Source organism: Aulonocara stuartgranti (genome assembly GCF_965226115.1).
Source record: "Aulonocara stuartgranti genome assembly, chromosome: 20".
Classification (NCBI taxonomy): Eukaryota; Metazoa; Chordata; class Actinopteri; order Cichliformes; family Cichlidae; genus Aulonocara; species Aulonocara stuartgranti.
The window spans coordinates 865,101-891,781 of NC_138956.1; the positions used below are offsets into that span (position 1 = coordinate 865,101).

Below are 26,681 nucleotides of genomic sequence, written 5' to 3' on the forward strand. Positions count from 1 at the left end.
TTTTGTTTTATTTTTGTCTTCCATAACAGGTTTTGGTGTCTGCAGCTGTTGAGTATATTCCTTCCAAAATACAACAGACTTCTCAGTCAGCTGGGTTTGCACGGTGTACTGTTTGAGCTGTACTCCAGTTGGTTTCTTCAGTTTGTTGCTCAGTTTGAAGCCATCTTCTGCCAGTTTGGGGCAATATCTGAAAAAATGTAGTACGGAAAATGTAGAGTACTCTATTTCCAGTTGTGCTACTAATGCTATTTTTGCTTTGCTCCTACCAGTGACAAGACAGAAGTCATAGTGGGCAACAATATTCTTTAGTTAGGTCAAATTACAGGCTTATATTTCCTTTCTTCGGTCCCTCTCACCAGCTTCCTTTTCTTTCCCTTTGTCTTCTCTTTGTCTCCAGATACATCATATTAGGGCTGCTCGATTATGGCAAAAATGATAATCATGATTATTTTCACTGAAATTGAGATCTCGATTATTTGACGATATTTATTTAACCCTTTAAGACCTACCATAGAACCAAGTCCGCCAGAGCTTATATTATTTTCTTTTATATTTTGTAGTGCCATTTGTGGGAGCATTTCAAGTTGCTATACATCAATACAACTGTTATAGCCCATATTTTAAAAATATGTATGCATTAAGTCCATAGTAATTACATTAATTGCAAAAAAGTGCAATAAACTACAAAAAAATTGAAAATCATTTTTGTTTTTTTTACCAATATTTCTACTTGGAGAAATTTAAGAGGTTTATCCCTCAAAACTTTAAATACAAAAAAGTTGCAAAAAATAGTTTACAACAACAGGAAATTTATTTTGAGTGTCTTCATAGTTTTATTTTGGAGATACAGCAATTTTTATATACTGCAGGGAAAAACAAAAAACAATCCTATGATGCAAATTTGCAAAGAAAACAGCAGGTGCATCAAAATAAACTATTTCCAGCAGTGCTACTCGAGTTCTAAGCATCCCAGCAACTATTCAGAAAAGTCAAACATGACTTATAAAAACACCAGTATAGGCTTTTAAGGCCTACAAGTAAAAAACTACATTTTCCGCGAAATGACGTCACTTTCGGTTTCGGGCAGGAAATGGCGGACATGCATAGTTAGGGTGACGTCTGTGTCAATGTGGGAAGTGTTACGAACAGCTGATCGGATCGCCAAAGCGTGTTTCTGGAGTATTATGTTTTTGTTGCTGCAAGCGCCTTTTATGCAATTTTTGCAAAGCTTTATGGGGAAGGAAACCGTGACCGAGGACAAGCTGATGACATAAGATGTAAGTACAACTCCTCTGGTTTCATATGCAAACAAAATTATTGCGCTAGCTTACACGGTTCAGGTTCTACAGGGATTTAAAAATAGTCACACAAAACGGAGCGTGCTGCTCTGACCGGCTTTAAAGGGTTAACAATGTGTTGAATAATGACTTTAAAAAATAATATAAAACAGTGTGCAAATACTGATAACAGTGCAAATGTTTGCAATATAAGAAATCAATGAAAAATGTCAACATCTATGTTTAGTGAACTTTGCAGTGTTGCTCTGTGGTGCAGCTACGCAAAGTTTACACACTGTGTCTACTTGATCCACGTCTGACTGAACCCATAATGTTTCCACACCACTGAAGTTTTTTTTACCTCTTTTTAACCAACAGCAGTCACTCTCCTCTCCAAATAACTTCTGCTGAGCTTTCCGAGCTTCCCTCGGGTCCTCTTCATTGTTGTGACGTATGTTCGAAATGCAGAGAGGTGCGCTCGATTTGCCACACGGAGCAGGGCGAGAGTAAAGCATGAGGGAGGGGCTAATAATCGGCTCAGTCATTTTTAATGATCGTTGAAAGCCCAGATCGTAATCGTGATTAAAATTTGATTAAAATTTGATTAATTGAGCAGCCCTACATCATATAGGTGTGGTAGTATAAGGTATCTTGATAACTGTATATCAGAATATGCAAAATGCTCAATTTACTGTTTTTATGAGCCAGTATCAACGTCTGAAGCTAAAAAGCATTAAAGCTAAAACAAAAGGATGCTCATCTCATCACTACCAAGTAATTATCAGCATAAAGCACCACTGTGACCCCACACGATGTTATTGCATATTAAGCTGCATAGCAAACAAAAAAGACAAACCCAGTACTCCATAAATATCAAATGCACATGACCACAAAAACATGCAGAACTATATACAATACTTTCAACCCAATATTGAAGAAGACAGTTTTGTTTGCTTGCCCTTGTTTTATGAATAAATTATTAGTTAAAACCATGTTAAACGGAGCGGTTTCTCTTATTTGTTTTGTCTTCTATATGTCAGTGCATGTGTGCGCTTGGGTGTGAGCATTGTTTTAAAGCACGGTCAGAGTGTTAAATGGTGTAATTTTCCTTTACAGATCAAAGGAAGGAAATTTCAGTTTGTGGAAAAAACAAGAACATAAAAAAAGAAATGACAGGGGCAGAGCTGGACAACAGTCAGTGGTTAAATCTAGCAACTGATCCTCCTTAATAACCAATGACAGCAGAACACCGCAGGATATTCACTGTAATACCTTTAAAACCTGACAGAGTAAACACATACTCGCTGCTGCTGCCACTAACACACATAACACGGCTGCCAAGCGATTTATAAGTAGTTTTCCAGCAAATACTCCCAAGTCGACTTAGTATCATATTTCCTCTTTAAAACTCAAGTTTCTGCTGTTGCTCCTCCCACTTTAAGAAACTTCTGAGATGTGCTCGATGCTTGAACAAACTCGCCCCGCCACATATTCAGCTATTCTGCCTCTCTCTCTCTCTCGCACACGCACGCACGCACGCACGCACACGCACGCACGCACGCACGCACGCACGCACGCACACACGCACACACACACACACACACAAAGTACAAAGCTGCACTCTAAAAATTAAAGCTGCTCAAATGGATTTGAGGCAGAACCATGAGAGCAGAAGCTTGGTTTGGGGGGGTGTATACAGAAATGATTAGCTGAATGCATTTGCCCAAGTCTGCAGAAGTGAGGATGGAACTCCCAGGGAGTCATTTAGAAAGTGTTGAATGTTTGAGTGGGAATGTGACAGAGATATAACACCATAAATAATTCATGATTTATGTTTCAGACTCAAAAGGTGTTTCCCACAGAGTATACCCAGGTATAAAAACATGACTATTATTGCTTGCTTTACATATCTATTTGACAAACTAGATGTGTTTCCTCCCCCATGCAATTAAATGTTGAGTTATTATACATCTATAGGTGCAGCTGCATCACCTTTACTGGCTCCAGATTTGTTCAACTACAAATAAGGATTTGCAGTTGGATTTGCAGAGTTTCCCCTTACCCCTCGCCCTATTCAGGGGTATTATCAGAATGTTGAAAGCATCACAGGGTCTACCTGAGACAGCAGGGGAATGCCCTAGTCATACTACACACGGAAATTACAGCTGATATGGGCACTTTGCAAGCCCCCATTAGAGCCGCAATTATCCTCCTGGGAGTGAAGGAAAATTCCACCTGTTGATGTGGTCGGGTGGAAGAGGTGTTACCTTTGCTTGGTCCTTTCACGTCCCAGCATGCCTTGGAAAAGCATGAGGCAAATTGTGTACAATAACTCCCTTCAGTGCAGTGGTTGTTGGTCTCCACAGGGGCTGCTGTTTGTCACAGATTCTGTTCGTAATTTCTATGGATAGTTTTTCTAAGTGCAGCCGAGGGCAGAGCATGGAGGGGGGAGGATTTGATGGTCTTTGAATTTTGTCTCTGTTTTTTCGCAGACAATGTGATTCTGTTGGTTTCATCAAGCCATGACCTCCAGCTTATACTGGGGCTGTTTGCAGCCAAGTGTGAAGTGGTTTGGATTCGAATTAGCAAATCTGAGGCCAGGCATTAAAAGGGTGCAGTGCCCACTCCTACTCTGGTTTCAGAACGAGCTGTTTCCCCAGGTGGAAGCGGTTATGTATCTCAGTTACTGCTCACAAATGAAGGAAGAGTGAAGCAGAAGATTGAGAGGCTTGACAGGGACGTGGATGCTACACTAGTCTGTTGTGGTGAATAGAGCTGTTCATGAAAGTGAATCAAGATTGATCAAGATTAATCTCTATTCCTACCATCCCTCGTTGTCACAAGATCTTGGTAGTGACCGCAAGAATAAAGATTATGGAAGGGAGTGGCAGAAATGGGGATCCCCTAAAGGGTATGTGCGCTTTGGTCATTTAGGAGGGGCTCACAGTAAAACTGCTACTCCTTAACTTTAAAAGGAGCCAGTTGAAGTGGTTTGGGCATCTGACCAGGATGCCTTTTAGGTGAAGTGATCTGGGTATGTACTGGAGGGCCCAGAAGACTCAGGACCCCCTTCAAAAGATGCTAAATAAGATGTTGAATAATAATGTGGATTATAGTTGGGATAAAGGCTGTAAGTTGTATTAAATCAATGCATAGATTTTAATTTTACAAAATATGTAAATAAATTGTAACTCTACAAAAATAGTAATCATATTTTGTTCTTTAGATGACATTAACTACACAATTCACAAAGCTGTGAGTAGAAATAAGGTTTGCTACTATTATTAGTATTAGTACCAAAAGTATTATTATTTCTCTATAATAACAGCAGACAAAAATTGCAAACCTAAAAAACAAATGTAAACACTTATTTATAAAACATGATGCAAATTGATACTTTTTCTTTTTCATCATTGATGACAGAATTATTTAGCTGGTTGAATTGTCAGTAGTGTCCAAGAATACACACCTGTAGGTTTGGATCCTCTTCATGTTGAAGGTGAGCTTCCTCTGCTGCCTCTACCAGCCTCTACAGGAGTAGAGAAGATAAGAGAAATAGAAAAGCTTGAGTAAAGAAGTGAATTGATTAGTGGGTCAAAAATAATAGGCGGCGAAAAAAGCTTTACGACCAGCTTTAAAAGCACCCTTAGCACTTAGGCTACACTAAAACCCCTCAGGAAACGCACAAATACACACACACAGATAGAAGACAGACATTTGGCGATCTCGTGAAAAGAGCCTATTTTCCTTAATGGTTCAGCGTTAGAAGTAATGACCGCCTTAGGTTCTTTGGACACTGTGACAACAAACTCCTTCATCAGTTCATGCTGTTTTACACATGCACTTTTTCGCTCATAAACTCCACAACAACAACAACATGTGATGACACACGAACACACACATACACTCCATTATCGCCCTCTTGCTGTTACCGTCTGCTGTGCGTGCCTCTATGTGGGTGAGGGTATATCTGTGCCTTCTTTCACCCTATCTAATGAGAATAATCATCCTTCAGAAGCAGACAAGCTGATGCTACTGTTTGCAAATGAAAGACAATCATGGAAAATTAACAGTTTTAAGAGATGGAGTTTATCATATAAAGCAGAAAAAGTAAGAGGCCCCCTTCTATCCAATTAACAGTTTCAGCACTACTGAATGTAGAGTCACTACAGAAATGTTCATTCTTTCTTTTGTTTTTGTGGTAGCATAAAATTGTTAAATGCATAAAATTGTCATTTTTGCATTATCCAATTTGTCCATTTGTGCTCAGAGCTTACAAAGTCAAAACATTTAACTTAAGACAGTTTATCCACTTTGTCTCATCCTGGACGGTGGTTCTGACACTCACAGTCCTTGGCTTCCTTCTTTCTGATCATACAGTCTCAAGATGGTGGATTTGGGGTAAAACTCTCCATGGATGGTCAGAAGCTTTCTTTTTCTTCTGTCTCCTGCTTTGACCAGCTTATTATAGCAGTGGGTATCTGATTGCCAGCAAGGCGTAGGTGTTGATTGCCTGGATCTTGTTCTTCCCATTCAGCTGACTTCTCAGGAGTTGCCTTATTCTCTGCAGTATTTGGTGGTTGCAGCTTTCCTAGTGGTTCCCATTTGCCTGTGGGATTCCCAGGTACTTGTAGCTGTCCTCGATGTCTGCAACGTTGCCTTCTGGTAGTTCGACCCCCTCAGTTCTGACTACCTTCCCTCTCTTTGTTACCATCCAACTACACTTCTCCGATGTCATTTCTGTTGACACTTAGTGGTGTTGATCAGTGAAGTCTCGTTCGCTCCTGGCATGTAGAGGAGGTGGCTGACAATTGCTCCATTCCGTAGTCGGTATCTGTATCTTGTCAGTGAGTCTTGTCTTCTCACTGAGAGGGTTTAGGCCTATGTAGAACAGCAGTAGGGACAGAGCATCTCCTTGGTAAATCCCGCACTTGATGGTGATTTGTGCTGTTGGCTTGAAGTTGGCCTGTAGTGCTTTTTTCCATATCCCCATCAAATTCCTGATGAACCTGTTGATCTTGTATAGTTCTAGGCTTCCAGGATGCATGTGTCTCAGGCTTTCTTGTAGTCAATCCAAGAAGTTTGGAACCACCAGGACTCTCGGCCAATCTGAGTGATCAGGGTAGAAAGGCCTTAATCAAAAAAGTGACCAATACCCTAAAGGCCACTCTGACAGAGCTCCAGTATTGCTCGTGGAGAAAGGAGAACCTTCCAGAAGGAAAACTATTTCTGCATTACTCCACCAATTTGGCCTGTATCGTAGAGTAGTCAGTAGAAGCCACTCTAGTAAACATCACCTGAAGGACTCTCAGAATATGAAAGACAAAATTCCCTGGTCTGATGACGCATTGGCCAAATGATGAGTTACCCACTCATCATGCTGTCCCCACAGTGAAGCATGGTGGTGGCAGCATCATGCACTCTGGAAGTCCGACTACGCAAAGGTTCATTTTCCAACCGGACAATGACTCTAAGCACGCAGTCGTGATAAAAATGGAGTGATTTCAGGACCACTCTGGGCCTAGCTAATCCCCAGACTTGAACCCAATTAAACATCTCTGGAGAGATCTGCCAGTAATGCTGCCCATGCAACGTGATGGAGCAAGAGCCAATTTACAAAGAAAAACGGGAGAAACTGCACAAAAACAGGTGTGCCAAGCTTACAGCCTTATACTCAAAAAGACTTGAGGCTGTGCTGCCAAAGGTGCTTCAAATCATTGCTAAGCAAAGGCTGTGAATACTAATGCACATGTCTTTTAAAAAAAATAAATTTTGAAGACTTTTAAGCCTTTTTTTCTCTTTCTCATTATGGGATGTTGTGTGTGGAAATGTGAATTGAAAAACGGACTCTCCCCTTTGACCCTTTGTCCAAAGGCCAAGCAAATATTTTAACCCCACACCTTGTTAAGTGAAGTAGGCGTGTTGTGTTATTTTAATGTCTTTCAGAACACCAAACATTAACTAAAAAAATTCCAAGTCTTGCATTAAATTCACTTAACAGATAGTTTATAGATATAATGGTTTAAACCATAAGAAAACCTTAGTCAGCTGCTTTTTCTCCCCTTCGGTTGCCTGAATGGATCCATAAAACTGTCTCTGAATTGTCTTTAGCTGGGTCCACAAAATGTGAGTTGATGATTATATTTTTTGAGAATTAGCCATGCCTTAAAGCAGTTCAAAGTCCAAGGTGTTTGCCCTGCAGAGCCCAAATTCATAATTTTACTCAAAGGTTACTCATGTTTATCTTTGCTTTTGTTACAGTTTAACAGACAGAATAACGAGCATTTATGTAACTGCTGGTTATCAGATCATTAGCATGATAAATGCATGGCAAGAACTCCAAGTAATATTATACTCTGTCAGCACTCACTTGAATCACTCGGGTAAAACTAATATAATGTAATCACGTATAATTAAAGTTGCTGACCTGTCCAACTCTTACACCAGGGGCTTAGGTCCAGTAATGCCAGTGAACAACTCTTTTAACGTGTCCACATTTAGATAGCTCCAGTCATCGGTGTTAAAAATGGAAATTAACTGTTGAGAGGTCTTAACAGTTATTCTCACTAAGTAGTCTAACGATGGCTGAGAACTGAAGACAAAACTTTAAGGGCCTCTGGTGTTAGTCATGATGATTTAAGACATAACTGCGCCCTTACAGCCTTGATCCTTTACCAAGGAAGATTCTTAAGAAACTAAAAAAGTACCAATTGATAGCATATACTAGCTTTTTAAACAGGTGTAGTAGATCTGCTGATGTGTACAAAGTACTGGAGGAACAGTTTAAGAGAGAAAAAGATTCTCATGCATGTGCGCATTTTTTAAAAATGAGCACAATTTGGAGTAACCTTGTTTTTGGGGTGTTTTTTGTTCATTAAAATAAATATTGTGTTGTGAGGAGCTTTTAGAAGAATTCTCTCAGTATAAAGAAGCAGGACTAGAAACTGGCTTTTCAGGCCGAGAGCAGCAGGACTGACTCTCAGGAATCTCTATTCAACACACAAACACAGACACACACAGCAATGCTTCCTCGTACGTCTTTCTACTGATGCACATTGTAAGTTCTTATCGCAAGTAATTTCTCTCTTTCACAGCTGGTCCTGATGTCTATGAGTTTTAGTAATAGACTTCCATTTCACATTTCCATTCAAATGGCTTTACCAGTAAAACTCCTGCAATCAGCCAGCTTATTTCAGCCAGGCCATGTGCTGCTGCGCTTGTGTGTTGCGCTGCTGCGCTTGTGTGTGCAGGCAGACTGTTTTTGGAAGTGAACGCTGTAATCTAGAGTCCAACCAATCATTTTCTTCACCATAGCAACACACCTGGCCATTGCGTACTGTTGCATATCATTCTATGCTTCATTCTAGTTGGCTATTGATTATGTATACATGTGTTCAACCTTCATTATGATCTCTGAGAGGCTGAGAGAGAGAAGCAAGGCAGAAAGGACCTGGATGTCTTCTTTCTGTGTGTGTGTGTGTGTGTGTGTGTGTGTGTGTGTGTGTGTGTGTGTGTGTGTGTGTGTGTGTGCAGGTACATTTGCTGAGAACTCGAGGAACAAACAAAGATAAGGACGGTGAAATAAAGGGAGGATGAAAGAGGAATGATAGAATAGCATTCTCTGAAGGTCTGATCACTTAGCCTCACACTCCCAACAAAATGTCAGCTGCAAAAGCCATTGTCGATACAAACATACTTGTCAGCATTTGTGAGTGGGTAATGGTCTGTTTTTGTGCGTGCGTGTGAGTGTTAATCGTTTTCTCAGCTCACACCTTGAAGTATTAGCTCCTTGACCTATTCTGCTTCTTTTGCAAATGTCAGTCCTTAAACATGTGCAAGTATGCATGTACTATATGCGTCATGAGTCCATGAACTGTATGCATGTGTGTCCATGTATAGAGTTATAAGGTAACCTGAACTCCAATCAGAATTGAGCCTATTAATCTGGTTCAGACAAAAATTATTGGATTTAAGTGTTACAAAGCATTACATTTTCTCAAGGAATACATTAAGGAATATATGGCTTGTTGTAATTTCCGCTCTACTGCACTCTACCGAACATTTGAACACTTTTTTTCTACCTCTGGTAATCAGTTCTGACATATTATTAATGCAGTTTAACTTACCAAGCAATAAGATGGGACTAAAAGCTCTAGGGGAAAAATAACTTGCATAGTAGCAGGGAGTCTCTCAATTGGAAAAACACATTAGAGATAAGTAGATACTCCTTACTCCTGTGAATTTCAATTCCCCCATATCACCAGGATGAACACTCCAGGTGGCGTGTTTATCTTTGTGTGCATGTTGCGTTGCTGTGGGCGTACACAAGGTAGCATGCTGTCTGATTGCGTGCGTTCGTGTGTGTCTCGCAAAAATTCAAATGAGCCTGCCATGTCTTTTTGTCAATAGATGGTCCTGCCAAAATGTATGATGCAGTTTAAAAAGAGAGGAAATTACTTTTCTTTTCAAACCATTCTGTCGAGGCTTTGCTTGGTATGAGATGACAGTAATAATTAAACTGACGCAGCAACAGCCCTTTTGCCTCTTTGAAAACACACGCCCTTATACGAGCACATTCACCGCTGCCAGAGTAAAAAGCTACATGTACAGTGCTAACAGGACCTGCTATGGTAACGGGACAGGGCTCTTAGTTACTAGAAAAGAAAAAATTCCCCCCAAAAACGATGGCATTTCTATTAAGAAAGATATCTGTTTTATTAAATGTAATTTGACAGTGTGCTTAGATTTACATGTTACATTTTAATTAAGATCTATTTAGATCGAGTGTCTTTAAGCTTGAGCGAAACCTTGCTTGTCTAATGGTTCCCAGATCTCTAACGTAAATAAGTGATGTCTTCCCACTGAATTAAACAAAAATTTCATCACTTTCCATCCCACCCACCTCCATCCGCCCCCTCTTTTTTCCTGACATTTGGACTCATCTACCCCCTTTCATTATCTGACATCGTGTGATTATGATTTGCCTAACAAAGGATTCAGTTTGTTTACACTTTCAAAAGTTCAGAAACGATCCCCCTCATTTAACTGTCAGCGTGATTGGCTTATTGTTGTTCTTGCGCCGTGCTTGCTGTATTCCGAGTTTCCTGACGGATGAAGCCGCTGACCTTAGCAAATGCCTATCCATTATGAATGCAACACTAAAGCTGTGAAAGTTAGCTGTCATATATAGCTGAGCTATGCTAAGAGCCACAGTCAGAGAAGCAGAGGAAGGATGGATGGGGTGGTCACATACATTATTGACTGGTAACGGAAGTCTCTGACTTTTTTAAAGCAGTACATTAAGCCTTGCCTCAGGATGTTCCCTCCACCAAAAAAGGGAGGGCAGTGGCCTGAATCTGAATGCTCTCCAGAGGTAACAAAGAACAAGACCACATCAACTACAGCTCTAAATAGACTCACATAAAAAGCATTCCCTAAGGTCCTGTGTGCTGTTGCTTCAACACACATTTGTACTTCGGAGTACAACTTAACTTCCCATTTGTCCTGTAACCATCTTTGGAAGTTAGAAGTTATTGCAGAGATCTGTCCATAGAGTAGCAGAGTTGCTACCCAATAAAAGTTAAATATCAGGATCAGAACCTAAAATTATATCTATTTATCAGCCCTGTTTGAATTACATATTTTTCTCTAATATAATGGCATGAATAGATAAAATTATAAATATGTCCACGTGATATAAACAAATAAAGTACGCTAAGCTAGTGCAGTTAAAAAACGTGCACATACATAGCTCTGTCTTGGATATAAAAGGAAATGCTAACTAAGCCTTGGCCTGCGAGTCCTTCGTGTCTTGTTTCTGCCATAGTCCTGAGCTCAGGTGAGAAAGCTTGGCTTGGGACGACCCGTCAATAGCACTAGGGACAGCAATTTTGTCAAACCAGCCAGGGAAGACTTGCAGAATCAACAAAATGGAAAAAGTGCCCTGTGACACTTCTTCTCCGTTTTTATAAGGCAAGCGACTGGAGCATGATGGAGAGACAGAAGGGAAACAAAATAAAAGGAAAAGTGAAAAATAGAGGGAATGACAGAGATGAAGGGACACGGCGTGTTTTGAAACATCAAGTCCCAATAATCAATAGCTCAGCAGTTCTGCTGACTGAAAGGGAATCTAAAGTGCAGCCCTGTTACCCGATCCCTGCACCACCTCACCCTGGTCTTTGTTTCGTGTTTCAGTTTCTTGCTTAGGCCAAACTTTTGACTCATCTTTTCTTCTTGGCATTCCCCTTAGCCATGCACACTCATTTCATTGTTCAAGACATGAAATCCATTAATGATAATTTTTTTGGTGACAGGGAGGAGAAGGACATCCACTGGCCTGCCATGCCTCGTCATTAACAGTGATCACTCTCAACAGAAATGCATGATTGAAAATAATCTTAGACTGAAGATCAACAGTGAATGAAACAACGTAACAATGGCAAAAGTGCAGATAACTGTAGTGATCATTTAAGCTACATATATAATTAAAAACAGTAAAAACAAAAAAAGGTAGAACTTTCAACTGTTTTTAACTCAGGTCAATTAAACTCAGTATTATTTATAAAGTACCAATTCACAACAACAGTCACCTCAGGGCACTTTCTATTGCAACGTACAGATCCTACAGTAAGAAGGAAACAGGAAGAAGGCTTCAGCAGCATGCTCATTAGGAGTTTGATGCTAACAAGAATTTGTTTTGACACATGTCATATTTAGATTGCATTGCAAGACTTTTTCTTCTAACGGCAATCAACATTTGGTGTCATTTCACAATCATTTGAGACGTAGCATTCAGCTGATCGTCACTTAAATATTTAAACTTATTTAGTTTTAGTTTTGTCAGTAATTTTCAATATTTTATTGCTTAGACCAGGTCATCACCCAGAGCACACTTTTCAACACGTTTACAACAATACACGAAAATGAGTATGTAAGGGCAAATTTTGGATTTTATAAATAAATCAATCCAAAAAAAAATACCCGAAATTGGTGCATCATCAAAATCTACAGCTGCACTTTGAGTACATATGATGATTAGGGCTGCCACAAACGATTATTTTGATAGTCGACTAGTCACCGATTATTTTTGCGATTAGTCGACCAATCAGATCATCATCCATTGGACGTAAAACGTACAGCTTATTGCACCAGCAGCATCTGCTCTTATATTTATTAAATTTTAATGAAATTTGCAGATTGTCTCGGTGAAGTTTAATAAACTCCTTGCTATCTAAAATATAACAGGACACCGGAGTAAATTCTTGAGCATCTCACACTTCTGATAATCAGCTGTCTGTTTGACGTTTATTCAGCTGTGTAAAAACTATAACTTTAATCTCAGCCAAACCGATTTACTCAGGAACAAATAAAATACTGAAAAAAGCCAAACAATAACATTTTTAAGTTATCTAAGTGACTCATATATCATGTTTAACCTGAGTAGCGAAAGACGGCGGTGGGTTTGAAAACGATTTGCCGGGAGTCCGGTGTTCTCACGGCTCTAGTGAGCCTAGCCCCCGGCTCGCTATCGAGCTAGTGGGTAACAGACGTCTCCGAAAACGTCGGAGCGCTTTTGAAAATATGCGGTGTCCTGATAAACTGAGCAGATATTTGAGGTTTACACAGCTACATTCTCGCCTGAAAATATGTTAAACGTTTATTTTGTGACCCAGAAAGAATAATAAGAGTAATATTAAAACTAACTAGCTGCCGCCATTGTTGGAAACTGAGCAGGGCCGCGATGGGCCGCGCTATGAATTCTGGGATAGTTTGGGCCACGAAGTATACACCCGACCCATCCTTCAAATCTGGGGAAATGAAGGACGCATTTGTCGGAATCTTCGGATTTGGACCGTCTTCGTCGTGTCACTGTAACGTAATCGGCCTACAAATGCGGCACAGGAGTTCAAGTTCAAGTTCAAGGTTCTTTATTTGTCACATGCATAGTTATACAAGTATAACACACAGTGAAATGTAGCCTGACACGCTCCTCGACATGTGCAAAAATTTGGGGGGGGGGGGGGGGGGGGTGTAGAGGAAGAACATATATATATATATATATATATATATATATACATACACATAGTATATACACTGGGTGAATGTGCAGTAGTAGCAGCAAGCAGGTGAATTCTGTACATTAATATGAATAGACCTCTGACTATTTTACAGGATAGACAATATAAACATATTTAAAATTAAAGGAATTGAAATGTACATTGTGCCTTGGTTTAGTGTCTGGAAGAGTCCTGTCTCAGTCAATTATAGATGATGTGAGTGGGCGGGTGTGTGTGTTTAGGGCACGGATGGCTTGGGGATAGAAGCTCCTCTTGAGTCTCTCTGTCCTTGCCCGGAAGATGCGGAACCTTCTACCAGATTGCAGAAGTTGGAACAGTTTGTTGCCGGGATGGGACGGGTCCTTCAGTATCTGCGCTGCTCTAGTCCGGCATCTCCTGGTGTAGGTGTCCTGAAGCGGGGGGAGAGCAATCCTGCAGCAGCGTTCTGCTGTACGGATCACTCTCTGGAGAGCTTTTTGGTCCTTCACACAGCTGTTCCCAAACCACGATGTCATGTTCTGTGTGAGGATGCTCTCCACAGCGCCTGTATAGAAAATCCTGAGGATCTTTGGAGAGACCCTGAACTTCCTCAGTTGTCGTAGGTGATACAGGCGCTGCCTAGCCTTTTTGGTCTGGACCTGAATGTGGGCAGTCCATGTCAGGTCTGAGGAGATGTGGACACCAAGATACTTGAAGGACTGCACCCTCTCCACTGGCGCTCCATTGATGATGATGGGCTTGTAGTCTCTGTGCTGACCCCTTCTGAAGTCCACCACCAGCTCCTTGGTCTTGCTGACGTTCAGCTGGAGGTGGTTGTCCTGGCACCACGATGCCAGATTCTTCACTTCGTCCATGTAGGCCGCCTCATCTTTGTTGGAGATGGCACCCAACACCACTGTGTCGTCAGCAAACTTCACAATGGTGTTGGAGCCGTGGGTGGCCACACAGTCTGAAGTGTAGAGGGAGTAGAGCAGTGGCGAGAGGACACATCCCTGAGGTGCTCCTGTGTTGATGGTGATGCTGTTGGAGAAGCACCTGCCCACCCTCACCACCTGAGTTCTGCCAGTGAGGAAGTCCAACACCCATGCACACAGACGGCTGTTAAGTCCCAGATCCCTGAGCTTTGTGAACAGTCTGCAGGGCACTATTGTGTTAAACGCTGAACTGTAATCAACAAACAGCATTCGCACATAGTTACCCTGTTTCTTGTCCACGTGGCTGAGAGTGGTGTGTAGGACGTGGGCGATGGCATCCTCTGTGGATCTGTTGGATCTGTAGGCGAACTGCAGCGGATCTGTGGTGTCTGGGATGGAGGAGGAGATGATGTTCTTCAGCAGCCTCTCAAACACCTTCATTACTACCGAGGTCAGTGCAACTGGCCGGTAATCGTTCAGGGATGAGGGGTTGCTGTTCTTGGGCACAGGGATGATGGTGGATCTTTTGAAGCATGTGCGGACCACAGACTTCGCCAGGGACTCGTTGAAGATGTAAGTGAACACACCTGCTAGCTGGTCAGCACAGCAGCGCAGCAGACGGCCGGTGATGCCGTCTGGCCCCGCTGCTTTCCTTGTGTTCACTCTCCTCAGTGCCGCTCAGACGTCATGCTCCGCGATGCTGGTCACCGGTCTCTCGCTGATGACGTCACTGTCCTCGGTAATCAGGCGGTAGATAGCATTAGCCGCCTGGCTAACCTCGAAACGGGCGTAGAACCGATTCAGCTCGTTGGTGAATGCAGAGTCGGCGTTGATCGGCGCAATGTCCCTGGCTTTGTAGTCCGTAATGGTGCGTAGTCCGTGCCACATACTCCGTGTGTCGCCCTGGTGGAAGCGGGACTCCACACGTTCCCGGTACCTGCGTTTGGCATCTCTCACCGCGCGCCGCACGCCGTATGATGCCGCTTTGTAGGCGCTCATATCGCCAGTGGCGAGACCCGCGTTGTAGGAGGCGGTCCTGGCGTTCCTGGAGGATGCGGTTCCTGAATTTGTACACAGCTACGATACCGGACACAGCTTCTTCTTCTTCGGGGTTTAACGGCAGCTGGCATCCTTGTACATGCAGTGCTGCCATCTTCTGTTTCAGTCCGTTATTACTAGAGATGGCACGATACCACTTTTTTATGTCCGATACCGATACCGATATCATAGATGTGGATATCTGCCGATACCGATATGAATCCGATATAGTGTTTTTTAATCAACAAAACTGTTTTTTAAATATCTTGCTGCATTTTGTATAAGTTCATACTCAAGTTTAAAACAACAACTACACTAAAGCTATTCTGTTATACCTGTATGCAAAAGAGAATATTTCATAGTTCAGCAATACTGATCAATCTAATAAACTTAGACCTACACCATCCTCCCTATTCTGGTATTTTAAAGAGTACTTAGCATAAATATTAAGCAACCTAACTAATAGGGTTCCAACTCCCAGCAACAACAAAAATAAATAAATAAAAAATAGGGAACCACCCCTCACGCTCCACCTCATGATGCTTAATCGACGTAATCAACCTTAATTTGATGCAGTGTGAAAAAAAATGCACAGAAATCAATTATTTTTCAAGAAATATTAAATAGATTCAACATCTTTCTTCAACAAAATTGCAGACTGCACAGATGGTACCTTCCCAAAGGAAAAAGTACTACAGCTTACTAGGGTATATTAGACTTAATAGTTACTATATACAGTAATTGACTTCTATTCATTTTACATCAAATTAAAACTTTGGGTGTCAGATAATTATTTATTAAAAGCTCGACATTTTAAATGAGAATAAGAAAGAAAAGTATGTCTTTGTGCCCCCTTTTCCCTGTTCATGCCCTATCGGCCCCCCTGGCTAAACTTTGCTAGATCCGCCCCTGCACAGTTACCAGCCGTCAGCTACATAGAAAAAGATCCTCGAGTAGAAAGTAATAATAAATAAATTCTAACAACAGCTTATCAAGCTTAAACGTGCTGCTGTTGTTCAGCCGCTGGTTTCCTCTTTCTGGTGCAAAGTGGGCCAAAAACAAACTAGAGACACGGACTCACGACAGAAAAGCCGATCAGCTGATCGTTAAGCAGTTTCATGATTGAAGTAGCAGCCGGAGAGCGAGAGGCAGTCGCTCCATATATCGCTTGTTAAGCTTAACGCAGGAATGCTTTACAAACATTCAGAGATGGACTTACACACTTGCTTTACTTCTCTCGGGGATAACTTTGTCGGAGATGAAATGCCAGGTTGCTAGCGAAGCTCCACATGCTATCCAGACCACCGACAGGTCCCGCATGCCACAGCCGCTCTATCACGTGATGCATACTGCTCCGACATGCTAACGTTCTGAGGTGAGTTACGGCGTGTTGCAAGTTTTGTGAGGTGCTTTCGTGATATTTAATGGATCGGATTACATTTTTTTATTTTTCTCCGATATCCGATCCAGTAATTTAGGTCAGTATCGGACCGATACCGATACGTAATATCGGATCGGTCCATCTCTAGTTATTACACTCTTAAATCCTACTACTTATTCCTGCGTCTTTTGGGATCTTACAAAGCTTCAAACAATGCGTCCACTATGACATTAGTCGTCGACGTAATCGTGACTAGTCGACTAATCGTGGCAGCCCTAATGATGATAGATATTTCTTTGCCATCAAGAGAGCAGGAAATTATGATTTGCTAAGCAAATAATTAGGCAGACATATGATGAAAGGTTCATCTGTGTGAACCCCAAGTGAAAGTGTTTAAGTGTTAGCATCAGTTATGACCAGTTTTCCATACAGTTAGTATAAAATATACATTAATTGGTTATTAACTGTTAGGTGATGATCGAATGATTTTACTCATCTTAGAATATAACATATATTGTTGTCATTGTCCTTATTTATTTAAATAATCGGTTACATTTCAGTTCAGTTCAGTTCAGTTCATTTTTATTTCAAACATTTCAAACATGTGCCTTCACAATCATTACAAAATATCATTCCATTATTTGTTTGAAAAGGAGTAGGCTGAAGTATTTACTTATTTGTCCCTACCCCCTCAAGTTTTACCTCTCATTCATTTAATTTTTTTTTTTGTCTTAAATTAAACAAACAACATATGAAACATATAAACATATGAAGTAAAACAAAACATAACATACATAAATCAAAAACAAGAAATTAGCAAGCCCCACCACAGTATAGTTTCTTTCATATGAAAAATACAGAATGTGTATATTTGCAGATACACAAGTTATGGAAAAACAACAAACCAAAACAAAACAAAAAAACAAAAAAACAACCAAAAAAGAACCGCAACACCATTACCAGCAACATTACATTTCTTTAAAAAAATGTGAGTATTAAGTCTCACCTGTTGGGAAAAACATTTTAAATCAAATTATTTCCCGCAGAGGATGAGAAATGCTAACTTCAACATTAACATTCAAAGTACATTTCAGCAATAAGAAAATTAGATATCATAGGAGGTTTTACTGGCTGAGAAATTTCACTTCCAATCCCATGTTTGCCTTTTATTTTTAGCCTACAACATTGCAAACGTTCTGTACTCTGCACTAGTAATCAGGATGAGGACTTCAGAGGCAGAGTTGCCACAGGTAAATGATATCAGCAGGTACAGAGCAGAGACCGAATGCCATTACAGGAGAAACAGCCCTAGCAGCGAGGCATCCACTCTGCTTTGAAGTGCATTTGTCACATGAAACACAGCCATGCTTGACTTCAAAGGGGGCATTACAATAGCTCCACGCCTTTCAACTTTGATAACAACGTGTTCGCTGTTTCTTTAACCGTCTGCTGTTGCCACCATTTTCAGTCTGAAGACGAGCATTTTTTGTTTTATTGTTTTTTTTCTGGAGCGACAGAAATAGGAGAGGAATTGCGGTCTGCGAGACAATGATAATATCCAACTTCCACAGGAACTGATGAAGGTAACAGCAATTAAAAATAACAATGGCGGGCTAACATGCAAGCCACGCAAGTGTCTGTGGATTTACAGCACATACAAAAGCTAGACACGCAGACATGCAGTACATAATGTCCTTTAAAGTCTACATCGAAGAACTGTTTGATTGCCCTTTTTGTTTGTTGTATATTAGTGCAATTAAATCTGCCAAAGCAACTACAAGAACGAACTGCTCCCACCAGGTTTTGTTAAATCAGTGCAAATATGAGAGGAGAAAGAAAGTAGACACCAATGCCATAAAACAGCAATTCAAGAACACACAGTTCTACATACATTACTGTGTAAAAGGTTTCACCTGCCATAGAAGAAAGATCATGCAGTAATGACAGCCATGCTGGGTTCCTACTTCACTCGCCAAGATGCCTGCTTTGAAAATGTTGAGTAATTTAGGTTACATTTAAAATAATATTTCAGTACCCAAATTAAAAAAAATATTTTGAAAATTAGGAACAAAATTACCGGAAAAACGATCTCTCTAAGGCGCATTTAAAGCCAAATGAAATCAATGCTCATACACATGCTTTTACAGGTGCACGCTTTCACAGCAACAGACGCTGTTGTCTCTCAGCAGGTGGCGGTGAGCGATAAAGAGGGGAAATCGACGTGGAGACGAGGAGATAAAACCACGTTGACGGACAGGGCAGAGCACCTGCACGGAAATTGAATCGCTGAAGCGCCACATATACTTTAGTAAAAAGCAGAGACGTGGGAAGAGGCGGAGCAGAGAAGGGAGAGACAGACAAAGGAGAGAGGGATGGCTTAAGGACAGCTGTGGGAGTGCACGCTAGGCCAGACAGATGAGAGCTCTGGTAATAAAGAGAAAATGGAGCAAGATGGGAAAGAAGAAGGAAAAAAGGACTCATCGATGCGTCCATTATATGGCTGAAACAAACAATTCATCACGAGGCCAAGACCAAAAGGAGGTGAAATGAAATCGTGGCTAACAAAGGTTAAATTTACACCTTATTTTCCCACACGCAAATGCTTCTTTCAAATGATTTTCTCTAACATTTCTATCTCTCTTCCTCTCAACAACTTGTTCCCTGTCTAAAAACGTACCGGGCACCCCGTGATCTTCACATCGATCCCCACAACTTTTACTTCATACAGATACAAACACACAAACTCCCACAAAGCCTACTGAGATGCACAATTGTCAGGCATCCAGCATCCAGACAGGGACTTTCAAGAAGCCATTAACTGGCTGAACCTCATGTCTCCGTGGATTTTACAGAATCCCAAGGAAGCACACAGACATCTAATCTCTCGGTCATAAAATACAATTATGTAAGCTTAATCTTCATGTGGAGCACATGGCATTTGGTTGAAATACAAAACAATGTTCATTATCATTAGAAAACTGATTCATTCCTTTGTTTTTCATTACAGAATTCAATGACAGTAGAAATATTCAATTAGAAGCTTGCCTTCATGCCAGCAAATGCTGTATATGAGTAGGAGTGATATTTTTGAAATGCCAGATGACGCACAGCAGTTGGAAATAGATAATCTTTTCTATGTCCACATATGGAAATCTGAACATTTTAAGGGTGATTATAACACTGCAAAACAAGCACCATTATGCAACCTAAGCAGGAAACGGTACCATACATAAGACGTGGAAATGGCTTAATTCTATCTGCACGCCTCTCACTCACTCACTTCCTTTAGGCGTGCATCCTCTGACCAAATTCTCAGAAAAAAATCCAATTTCTGTTAACAGCACCATGTTGTCCTGATAGGATCAGTCACCTGGAGCGAGAGACCCAGCCAAAGAGGCAGCGCACTGTGGACGCGCTGCCACATTGTGCAGTGCGCCTTACAGCACTGACACACACAACATCCACAGACATGAAAACGACGTTGGATTAATGCACCAACAATATACGGCCAAGTTTACTTAAAAATAGATGCTTACAGTGTCAAACTACAAATGATATAAAACATGATTTTGCACAAGAACCATCAATACAAAAACATCTTCATGTGTGCAAAGTTAAAAAAAAGAAATGCATATATATCATATACATATATAGATCAGATGGAGGTTAAAGTCAGAGGACTTGTGAAGGGGCAGTGGGCAAGGCTGGTTATACTTGCACTCAGTGCCTGTATCTCAGGGGGCTGAAGTCTGTCTAGTCTGCCTTTTGCTTCACCTATTCTTGGATAGTCACTCCTTCACATATCATATCACAAAGACTTGAACATATAGAGCTAAAAAGTCTCTCTCTCTTTGCAGTTTTGACATCATTGTTATTTGTTGAGATAATTTGGGGGTTTATTCAAGTTGTTTGTGTGATGGATGAAAATTAACGTAGGGAAACATACCTTCATCGCCTGAGCTTTCTTGTGAAACATCTCCTCCATGTTCTCTGCCAGCCTCTTAACCAGCCGCAGACCATCGATCTCTTCCACCCGTACTGCCCGCTCAAACTCCTTGTATTTCTGACAGGAAAAAAAAAACACACAATCATGCAATGTTCTTGTGTTTCTGACATGAGGTCACAAAATCATGTTCTGAGTCTACAGTGACCGCAACACAAAAACGCTTTCGTTCCACTAAATCCTGTCAGCAGATTCAGGGATATGCGTAACATGCAACACTATATGAACTCATGTATATCTATGATACTTAACACTGTTTTGCTGAAACCTTAGCTAGGGTAAGGAAAGTAAGATAATCCCGCAATCTTTTAGGTTGTAATGGCTTTAAGGTCTTCCAATGATACATTATGAGTATTGAAAGCATTAACACGAAGAATGTATATTTTTATATGTACAGTACAAACACACAAAGTCTTAAGCAATCTTACATTTTTTTTATATTTTGCTAAGAAATGGGAATTAGGTACAGTGATTGATTGAAATGTGCAAATATACATGGACATAATATAAAAGGCAAAAACAGAGCTTGTACAATACTAATAAGCTTTAAAGTAGGGCTGTTCATATAACGATATATATCGGATGACGATATAAAAACGTCTATCGTTTCATTTTACGCTATCGTTTGTTTCGTGGTGTCGCAAAATAAACTGTTTACGGCAATATTTGTTCATGGTTTTGATGGTCCCGTTACAACTTATGTCTAAAAATGTATCGTTTCATGCATCTGTTAAAACACTCGACTCCAGCTACACGACGCGCAGCTGGAAACACTTCACGCAAGTCGAGCTGCCCGAGATTCACAGAACTTACAGAAAATGTTGCATTTTTGTGATTTATATCGTTATCGAACGATAGATGTTTTATATCGGGATATGAGATTCTGGTCATATCGCGCAGCCCTACTTTAAAGTCAACATTTTATTTGAACACCTTTACTCTTCAACACAGCCTGAAATCTCTGTTAGGTTTATATTGTTGGATTGCCATGTTAGAAATATATAACCATATATTCTTAGAGGTGTATGATCGATTGTGTAGTGATAGGATGTGAGATCCTTAGCAGTCTGCAAAGACACTCTGGCATACACACTCATCCTAAGGTCATGAGAGAGGTCGTACCTTCTTTTACTGTTTTATGGTACGTAAACACATCCATGTCTGTTTAAGTGCCTTTTGTTTAGACGAACTGCTGGACTTCCAGGCCCAGCAGATTTAGGGGAGTCGTTCATGGGGTCACATCTTGACCCCCCCCCCACACACACACCTGCACAAATACACAGACGGTACTCTTTGTTCACATGTATGCCTACGTAAGACGTCATATGTTAATGAATCCATGCATATTCATGTAACCACAATAAAGAGCAGTGCTACGAGGGGGCTAACTGAGAGCGACCGGGGTTCGAGCGGCAGGAACGGCGCTCGTCACGGTTCTCTCCCTCGTGCACGAGACTACCCAAAGAGTTCAGCCTGGTGTCTGATGCTTTTGCTGTTGTAGTAGAATTGTCTTGGCGTTCCAGCAATAAGTTTCTGCTAGATGAACCTATCAATCTCTTAGACAAGATTTCTTTTTTAGGTCGGTTTCGTCGGGTCAGTTTTCCAGGCTTCTTGAAGGACATTAAAAGCTTCTCGTTAGATGTTTGCTGCCTTTCGTTCTGTTCTCTGTCATGATGATCCCACACTGCTTCAATAATGTTGAGATTGGGGCTCTGAGGAGGCCAGTCCACAGCTGACAGTGTTCCAGTGTGCGTTTCTATATCTTGGTAATTTAGATAAGATCCCCAACATCACTGGCTAAAATGCAGCCCCAAGCCATGACCCCCCACTGTGTTTTAGAGATGGCTGTAGATACTCTCTCCTGACCTCCTTATGAACATAGTGATGATAATTTGAACCAGGAATGTGAAAGTTGGATTCATCACTCCATAAGACCTTTGCCACTCATTTCAAGGCCGTTTCAGTTCTTGTGCATTTGGCCCCCGCCTGTTTCTACTCGTTTCCCTTCCCTGTCAATGATTTCTTAATAGCCATCCTTGCATTAAGACTATTTCTGATAAGGCTTTAGGAATCAGTAAATAGATCAATCGAAGGGCCAAATGGATCTCTTAGGTCCTGTGTCAGCTTTATGCAGCATTTCTTCCTATTTCTTAAGGACATGACTGTCAGATACTGTTCATCTGATGGGGATAGTTTGTTTAGGCCTGCCACTTCAGTAATCCTCCACTTGTTAAGTTTACTCAATTTTTTAAGGACACACATGGTGCAAAAATACTATTTTATGCCTGTCATGTGTTTTTTCATGTATTATTTATAGCTTTTTTTCAAAGATTCAGCTAAAGAATGAAAATGGTTAGGTACAATAATTATACTGAAATTGAAAGACCTTTAAAAAGCCTGCAGAACAACTTCTCAAGACCACTTTAAATTGCAAGAAAGTCTGGCTTCTTGGAATCAAACTATAAAGAAGGGTGACTGAAGACTTGACTAAACAGCACTATATGCTTGCAGTTAAAAGGCTAAAATACATATATAAGTGCACAAGCCAAAATCACTCTGGGTATTGTATATATATATATATATATATATATATATATATACATATATATATATATATATGAAGGAGGGTCTCTGTTGCCAGGAGGAGCACGGGTAAAATTACACAGACAGAAACAGTTACTATATACGACGAAGGACTAGGTACCAAGTAATAGTTTGCCAACTTCAAATTTGAACGACCACACATTAAGTGCTGATGAACACACCACTGCACTCAGTATCTGCACTTCACAAAATCACGTCATTCTGCTATAAACCTATATTAGGATGCTTAGCTTAACCAGCGCCTTAACTGGGGACAGAGACATTAAGTCTCAGTAATTCCACACCCATACATGTCACATACACATATGCAGAGCTGATCTAAGTTAGGGTGTATATCTGTACAGAGAAAAAGGAGGGAAAAAAGAGCCATTTTTGAAATCTGTGCAAAGCTGCAGGCGGCTGTGTTTCACTCTTGGGGGATTTAACAGAAGATTACCGCCATATCAAATAGCATGCCCTCTCTAATGTTATGCCAACCTGCTTAGATGCATGCTTTAGCTACTCCTGTACAGCAACCACACAAGAGAAGCATAGTGAGGGAAAGAGAGATCATGGTAGGAGGAGAGGAATGAAGACAGCATCACACATTGAAGCAGCAGCTTTTGGATTTAAGCAATCATCTGAAAAACTGCAACTTCAAAACAGAGGGCAACACTTGTTTCATACCAAAACTTTCAAAAATGGTGAATTTCTTTGTAGTCGAGGAATTAGCCAAAATGTGATGATGTGATTTCAGAGAACAAGACTTAAGACAAGTTATTTTATTGTGTATAAACTGTAGATACAATGCAGTGCACCTATTCTTTGACCTGGAACACTGGCCTAGCTACTGAACGCCAAAAAGAGATTGGATGATGGCCATGAATAGCAGAATCTTCCAGTTCTTGCAAAATAGTCCCTTACATCTGGATCAAGTGGCATATAGCTAACAGAAACAGCAGCTTTTACCCCTCAGCCATAAAAGGATGACGGGATATGATCAACACCCTGCTAACCAGCTGAAGTTTGTGAAGGCAAAAACTCGAGAAGCAGGCAATGTGGGAGCTTCACGTAAAAGTCTTGGGCAAGTTCAAATCTCAGTGACCTCAACAAAGGTCAGAGGTCAAGTTTTCCGAAAATCTTTTGAATGCGATAACTTGAGAACAAAGCAATGTAGGATTTTTAAATTTGCGGGGTCTCGGAAGATAATTCCAAGAAGGTCAGTCAGTTCTGAGCTCCTTCTAAAGAGGAGGAATACTGATACATTCTTGGGGACATTCCTGCAGTACCTACATGTTTGCAACACAACAAGGTACTCCCATAACTCTACCTGACTGTGTTGTGGCGAAACATTTTAAGGCAGACATCCACATCAAACAAAGCTATTAGCTACATCGACCTCGTGTCACCAGCAACATCAAGAACCATGCTAGAGCAGTGATTCCCAAAATGTGGGCAGGGACCCCCTGATGGATCACAAAGGTACTGCGTGTGGGCCACAATAATAATAGAAATTGAATTTTAAAATTACTCACAGGTATGTTAAGTTACATATGTATATCATTTCATTTATTTATATAAAAAGTGAATTTGAACAGTTAATAGGAGGTGGTTAGTTTGTGTTACTACTCATTACTCTAAATTTACAGCTCTGATATTGAAGTTTGTCTCTGGTGGCAGGTGGTTCACCCGTTAACACTTTGGATATGACTGGGTGGCAAACAACAAGTGAAGATTTTAGGTTGCGTGGACACAATGGAATATTTTTTAAGGGGGCTGCAGCACTCTTGACTTTGGGAATGGCTGTTGAGTGTTACAGTCACTGGTGGGTCTGCCAAATAAGATTGAAGTCAGCCTGTGAGTTGTACCAGGTATTATAAAACACTGCACAGTTATTCTTTTTCTTTTCCCAAGTACCTGGTTGTAAGGTATACAGAGACAGAATACACAGGGCCTGTGACCAAGACTCCAGCGTGACATTTCCCAGTAGGAGCATTAATGGGTGATCTGATTGTCACTACACTTTCTCCCAGGCTGCAGATGGATGCTTCTTCAAATAATAATAATAATAATAATGGATTGGATTTATATAGCACTTTTCAAGGCACCCAAAGCGCTTTACAATGCCACTATTCATTCACACACTGGTGGAGGCAGCTACGGTTGTAGCCACAGCTGCCCTGGGCTGGGGCAGACTGACAGAAGCGAGGCTGCCATATCGCGGCATCGGCCCCTCTGGCCAACACCAGTAGGCGGTAGGGTAAAGTGTCTTGCCCAAGGACACAACAACCAGGACAGAGAGCCCGGGGATCGGGGATCACTTCAAAGGGCCAAATCAAAACCTACCACAATATTCAAGGTAGAAGGAAGCCCAGCATAGAACCTAGAGCTAATGTTGGCTCTACTTCTGCCAGCGTTGGCATCTAGACATTAACCTGGGCAAGAAACTAAAGTTCGAGGCAAAGACAATTTCACCATGGCCTGGACCAGGCATAATCCCCATGTTAACAATGCAAGATCTCAGAGAGCACATGGATGAGGCTGAGAAGAGAAAGTTCCAGACTTATGGAGGTGTGCGGTCAGCAAGGATACAAACCTGCTGGAAGCCTGTGATGGTAGGCCACAGAGCGTTTGAGGGCATTCCCTTTGAAAGTGTTAACAATACTGGTTATTACTGGTGAGAGGAAGGGAAAGGCCAGACATGCTTCCACAAGGTGGCTTTGGACAAAAGGGCAGATCAGATTAAGGGAAATAGCCAGAGAGATCGAGAGTAACAAGGAAATAAAGAGATGGCAGCAAGATATTTAAGGTTGAAGTTAACAAGTATAGAAATAGGATGATGGAAGAGCAGAAAAATCACAGACAGGCAATACTTAAGCGAAAATTTGTGGGAGGGTGAAATGCTATTTGTTGCAAGTGGACACAGATAGCATACACTAGGTTAGGGCTGTTCATATAACGATATATATACGCTATAAAAACGTCTATCGTTTCATTTTACGCTATCGTTTGTTTCATGGTGTTGCAAAATAAACTGTTTACGGCAATATGTTTTCATGGTTTTGATGGTCACTGCAGTGGCTGTATTCATTTCTTAAAGTTCTCTCTTTCTCTTATATTTAATATCACCACACTACAGACGGACAAGCGCCTGTTTTTATGCGTTGTCATTAGCAACAACGATGGTAACACCATCGTGCGTCCGCTTGTTTATGTTCCACATAAACCTTTCACAATAAAGCTCAAGATCCTGTTGAGACTTTTCAAAATAAACTGAATCACGTGAAAGAGCAGATTATTTATGGATGATGTCAGGTTCGACGGTGCCCCGACCGGCGACCTGTGTGTGTGTGTGTGTTTGTTCTCCCGCTCTGTTTTTGTCTCCGTTGTAGTTGTTACGCGGTTGCGTAGCAACGGGAGATGTCCGAC

At 41.0% G+C, this 26,681-nt stretch overlaps 1 protein-coding gene across 1 annotated transcript in view; it reads right to left on the reverse strand.

Annotated features, from left to right (window-relative positions):
• The window catches only part of cacna2d3a (calcium channel, voltage-dependent, alpha 2/delta subunit 3a), a 136,261-nt gene that overhangs the window by 76,765 nt on the left and 32,815 nt on the right, over nt 1–26,681 (reverse strand). The window contains exons 3-4 of the mRNA XM_082518383.1: nt 20,613–20,729; nt 4,747–4,806 (exon numbers count right to left, since the gene is read on the reverse strand). Coding sequence (XP_082374509.1) covers nt 4,747–4,806; nt 20,613–20,729 — 177 coding nt within the window. The remainder of the gene's footprint in view (nt 1–4,746; nt 4,807–20,612; nt 20,730–26,681) is intronic.